Source organism: Magallana gigas, chromosome 8, assembly GCF_963853765.1.
Source record: "Magallana gigas chromosome 8, xbMagGiga1.1, whole genome shotgun sequence".
Taxonomy (NCBI): Eukaryota; Metazoa; Mollusca; class Bivalvia; order Ostreida; family Ostreidae; genus Magallana; species Magallana gigas.
The window spans coordinates 31,857,309-31,863,474 of record NC_088860.1 but is presented as its reverse complement, the minus strand read 5'-3'; the positions used below and the strand labels follow the sequence as shown (position 1 = coordinate 31,863,474).

General features: G+C 35.8%; 1 protein-coding gene across 1 annotated transcript in view; it reads left to right on the top strand.

Annotated features, from left to right (window-relative positions):
* LOC105339346 (glypican-6) overlaps positions 1-6,166 on the top strand; it is a 28,853-nt gene continuing 22,687 nt past the window's right edge. Inside the window, exon 1 of the mRNA XM_034473890.2 lies at positions 1-426. Within this exon, the coding sequence (XP_034329781.2) occupies positions 255-426 (172 nt within the window). The 5' untranslated portion in view covers positions 1-254. The remainder of the gene's footprint in view (positions 427-6,166) is intronic.

Below are 6,166 nucleotides of genomic sequence, written 5' to 3'. Positions count from 1 at the left end.
GACCCCCGCTTACCAAATAGTGAGTGTAAACACACATGCCGAGAATGGTAGACGGATGAAGGGAACTTACGTTGCTTATTTCGTTGAAGGATTTTAAATTTTATAGAAATATGTGAGGAAGATCAACAATATTATGATTCGAAGAAAAATCTGTGGATTTTTTGTTTTTAGTTAATATTTTTTTGAAACGACATTGTTTCGACAGGCGGTGAAATATTTCAGTAAGCGTTGAGAAATTTCCAACTTAACAGAAAATGGCCGACATTGGAAGACAAGGGGCTGTGCAGTTTCTTTTAACATTGAGTGTGTTTTTTGTTTTGTTTGTTCTTGGACATTGTACACTTGATTTGGCCTGTATAGAAGTGAAAAAAGCTTACACGGAGAAAGGCTTAAATGAAAATGAAGTTCCCATTCAAGCAATTTCGGGTAAGTCAGCTGTTCATGATATTTAATGAAATCTGTTTAACTGTTTAACGATGGGCTTGTAATCAATGGTAATAGAAGTTCTCATATTGTTAATTCGAAAAACACTCTTGATTTCAATTAATTAGAAATTGGGGTAATAAATCATCATGTGAACTGTTCAACATTTATTTCATGAAGCCTCCTTTGTAAATACTGTTTTAGACATAATTTGTTTTCAATTGTTTTATGGTATAATTCTTTAAGACTGAATAAATGTAAGCCATATTAAAATTACTTGATGTCAAATTCCAATACCAGGTAGCCTAATTGAGCTAAGTTTCAAACACATATTTGGTCTTTCAGCTGATGTTGAGTGTTAATTAAATGACTTTTATAATTGCCCTGACTTAACCATAATCTGATTATTTTCTTTGAATGTGGAGAATTTCTCTGGGGCCACTTATGTCACCTTTGATAATCGTGTGAGTTAATGTGATTAAATTCCTATTGTAAATCATGGATTTACAAAAAACTTCATATTAAATTTGAAATGAATTCACTCTGCCTCGTTAGATGTGATGTCATTTCAATGTACATATAATAATTTTTTTTTAAACCAATATAAGCTACAAATACTTCAGATTAAAATTTGTGTATAGAATAGAATTCATAAGCAGTAACCTTTTGTTACATTTTTTTCACTGAAATGCTAATTTCATATAAAAAATGAATAAGTTATGCAAATGAGATTCCTTTCAAGATTGATAAAATGACAGTACAACTAAAACCTAAACCTAATTACTCTGGGATGAATTCCTATAGATCAATCTTTTATACCTACAGATTATTGTTTTTTGATTCATTGATTTTAATATATATCAATTTAAGTATAATCATAAGAACCCAGATAAAAACACTTGAGGAATTTCTTTTTTTGATACATGTAGGATTTGTTGGGTTTCACTTTGTACAAACATTATGCTTTCACGCCATCACTATCTGATAACTCTTAATTCCAGTCATGACTAAGTTAATGGCTAGAGTATTATCTTTTTATTCTAAACACACCACGGGTGAATGTTTAAACCCACACCGGGCTACTTAGAGGTCAACTGACCTAGACTTTGTTGATTGCTGGTTAAACACTCCAGAGTTGATCTGAAATACCAGACCTAGGCATAATTTAGTTAACCCACTCCTTGCACGCATAGGAATTAATGGTGGAAAATAAATGGGGAAAATATGGAAACTATGCTGTACATATTTACAAAAGAAGTTTCTCTGTAACTAGAATTGATTAAGAAGGTATTGATTGATTGGGTAGGAAAAGAGTTATTTTAGGCCAAAGGTGACTATAGGTAGATAAAAAAGTTATTTGGGACTTTTTTTTAAAGATCATTGTTGTATACGACTCTTATCATAAATCACATGTACATATTGCAACAAGCTGAAAACACAAAAGACAAATCAATTTATTAGGATCAGAATAAATGCACTGGAATTGACATCCATCCGGATTAGTGTTACAGTGTTTTTATTAAAACATTTTGGCAGGTATTAGCCTCGGAATAATTAATTGAAATATTTGTTTAGGGGCAGGTTTTTTATGACACCTTTGGGTACTGTACTGGGTCTGGTTGCATAATTGGCAGGGTATTTGTCACATTGCCACCCTACAAGGAAGACATTAAAGGGGAATTAACATACAAACCCAGGGTCCACCAACAAACAACCCAGGTTCTTTGTCCAGGGGCCAGCGGGTGGCCATATCACATTGTAATCTTACGTCATAAAGATTTAATTGTTGACTTTCTGTTTAGAAAACGGGGGTAAGAAGTTGATAATGTTTAAGGTATAGCTTCAACACATTATTAGGTGGGGCTAGTGTTGTGATATTGATACAGTGGTAAGGTACTAATTCTATTACTGCCCTGTGGTGTCGGGCTTGATAAGTGTAGTCATTTGTCAAGAGTAGATGTCCATTAATTACCACACAAAAGGCTACAAAGAAAAATGTACTTGTTTTACAAATGTAGTCTTCAATCCTGTGTCAAGGGGCTGATTGATTATGACAAGGGAACAAAAAATTCCATCGGAAAATATTTGGTCAATTGCCTTCTCCATGTGCTATTCTTTCCCCCAGAATGCTGTTTTGGTGAATTTATGTTTTGGAGAGATATTAACTAAGTAATTGATGACATACATCAATAGGGATTTAGAAAATGGTGTCTCGATGAGACATACATGAAATTTGACCACGGAAGTGAAAAACCAAAGCACTCAGTCTACCGATTTCAAAATATTAGACAATAATTGCATCAGTTCATTGAGGAGTAGGTAAAAACTAAGGACTTCTGTTTCCTTCCAAAATAACATCTCTTGTCAGCTGGTGAGAGATAAAAGCTTGCCTTTGTCCAGAATGTTGACTTTAGCCATCCTGGTATTGTTTTTAGACCTGGGGGTTATCTCGACTGGTAGAGATAAATAAATGGGATGATGTGTTGGGAGATGAGAGGTCACCTGTGGAGAATATATAATCCATCAGCGGTACAAGCACACACTAACAGTGAGGGAGTGATGGGGAATCGGAGTGTTGGGGAAATCAGTGCCTCCAATGGTTGGCATTGGAAGGATTATAAAGGGTGGGGGAAGAATGGATGTTACATTTGACAAGAAACATGCAATAAAGTAGGGAGTTTCTGGAGAAATAGGACCCCACCCTCTCTATCCCTTGGGCCAGGTGTTTGGCTGGCTCTCAGGGCAATCCTGTGTAATGGTCACATCCACACTACACACTCCTCTTCTTCAGCTGTATACACAGCCCCCCATCAATTTTCAGTTGAGACAGTGAGTTACTGTACCATGAAGTGATAAATCTGTGTGGCAAAGGATGGAAAACCAGATGATGCATTTGGAGAGAGAGAGAGAGAGAGAGAGAGAGAGAGAGAGAGAGAGAGAGAGAGAGAGAGAGAGAGAGAGAGAGAGATGATATTTGGCATGAATTAGCTCTAATTACATCATTTACGTGACTGCCATGATGTCCATGTTTTGAGCATGTAATTGACTGTTCTGTACAATAGCAATGAAAACAACTTGTAGTTCAGACTTCAGTACCTGTTAATAAAACATGCAAAAACACCCTAAACAGCATGCAAATTAGTACAACATGTGTCAGTAGTAAAAACTGTGCAGTTTGTAGCATTGAATTTGTTCTGCAGTAGTCGGGAGACTTTCAAAGAATAATCTGATTTGTTCGTGAATAGAAACATAGTAATGAAAATTCAGCTTGTGCAGTGGAAGTGCAGACAGAAATGCCAGACGCAAGGGGAAAAAAATCAGCTCAGGTTTTGTCTGATGAAAGTAATTACCCAACATCCCTAGGTAGATCTGATTTTTCCTCCCTAATAAAAATGGCGGTTTTAGAGGTGTTTTGTCTCGAACTGTGAAAACCTAAATCTCCCATATGTAGCAGGCCCCTCAACAAGTCAGGGGTAAAATCAATAGGGGGAAAAAGATTGCATCTTCATGCTGCCATTAGCCACAAAGAAACAGTTAAAGTGATCAAATGATTCCGACAGTAAATTGAGAGAGAAAAAAGCAAATTGAAATCGATGCTAGCCTATCGTAACAACTTTATACCCACTGTAGGTTTGGGATTGCAATTGTTTTGCACAATTGCTCAGTGATTTGATGCACTATAAAGCAAAAGCAGTTTTAACATTAATGTGAAAAAAATGCTTCATATATCCTTTTCCCCATCTTTTGTTTTCCCTTTGAAGTTTTCTGTTTGATGGAGAGTATACCAAGTGCTTGGGATTGATCACAATGTCATTATTGTATTGGCAATTCGCAGTTCGTTCCAACACCTTCAGATATTATTTCAGAAAGTGAGCTTATTACTGATGTTAACAGTTTTTTCTGATGAAGAATAGGGGGTCCGTTCTCAGACCACTCTGTCACTTTTCTCCCAAAAGTCAGACTTCATCACAGGTCTCCATAAACCTGCTATGTAAGCTTATAGCCTCCTACATGTGGTTAGTTTATGATGGCTGAGCTGCTACATAGTTCTTCTGTCTAGGTCACTTAAGGTCATTGGTTGCCAGTAGTTACATCATGTGTAGGCTCGCTTGCTGTCACAAGACCATTTGATGGGGGTGAAGTGTCACTCCATGTACCAGGAAAATATTCTGTTTTTTAGGGAAACATTAAAAAAAAAACCAGTACCCTTACTTGAAATTGTAATATATACATCATTGTTTGTTTTGTTTAGGAAACATTTTGTGAAAAAATCTTACTCTCATACAGTTAATACCCACACAAGGATGTCATTTTTAAGAGTTGTACTTCATCCTAAGTAGAATAATTGTCACAGGGCTAAGTAGTAAAAGTGTCATGCAAAATAGTAAAGTACTTCTTGGTAAAAAAAAATGGAATAAAGAAGAGGACAAATTGATGAATGAGAAGGCGCATGATGAATGGGAAGAGGCAGTCTCTGTGTACAATTTATATAATGCTGGCTTGTGTATTTCTTAGCAGTCTGTAAATTTGAAGACGGCACTATCAGGCTTGATATGCCATCTTTTCCAAAGAAACATTGCTGTCTATTTACAACATAAATTCATTTATCAACACGTCTATATATCAGATTTCAGTATATCAACATATTCTGCACACTTTCTGATATAAACAAATGTTGGATTTACTAGGCAAATATTTAGAAAATGAAATTTATAAGTCAGCGGAATGCAATTTCAGCAGCAGTGTTTATTACGGGAATTAAATTTTTTAAATTCGTTATCTCTCTCTTTAGCTTTCTTTCTCTCTAATTCCCTTTAGGCAACAGCGGTGTAGCTCAGATAAATTGCTCAAAAAAATAAGTCTGAACATGCTGATACACTTGGGAAAGGGATACACAATCGAAGTAACGAAAGACAAGCATCTCGTCTTTGTGTACTCTTTAATTAAAGAGACCTGCATTAGGACTAGACAATATAAACATGAAAAAAAAAATCTGACCAGATCTTTCGGAGGATAACCTGGATTAGATGTCTGTATGTACCCCAATGACTTGGCAAGTTTTTGTTGTGTGGATGTATTTATAACTAGAGTACATGTGGTCCAGTCATGCAATGACTATAAGCAAGAGGATAGAGTTTGCCCTCTCTCCATTGAAGGCTTAGAGCTCAGTCTAAAAAAGATTACAGGTTGGACCATTAGGATTTTAGGACAATCATCAGGAGGGGGTTTATCGTAGCTCTTAACCCTAACACGCCTAGGTTATCAGAAGCATTTTTATCCCGATTTTTATTAGGTTTAATATTTTCCTACGGATTCTTCAGCTTGATCCACATGCTTAATGTTTACGATGTATGCACCTCGCTGATATAATTTATAGATGTACACGGGCATTCTAGTTTGCCAGAAAAATCCTTCGATATTGAACTACTTATCAAATCGGGGAGATAGTAAATGTGTATTCAAATCATCCCTATCACACAGATGGGTTATAATAAAAATCAATCTCTTCAGTACATCTAGTTAAATTTCCCAAGGGGACTTAAGAGGTTTATCATGGTCTGTCATGGTTAATAAACAGATTTTTATTGTGATAATAATGGGATATATACATGGAATAAATGTGGGAGTGATACATATGAGTGTACAGCAATAACCCGTGTGAATAATGTTTCTTGTCAGCAGACATTTTACATGGCCAAAAGTGACAAGTTATCTCCCCTTTGCAATGAATTATACAGTAGGG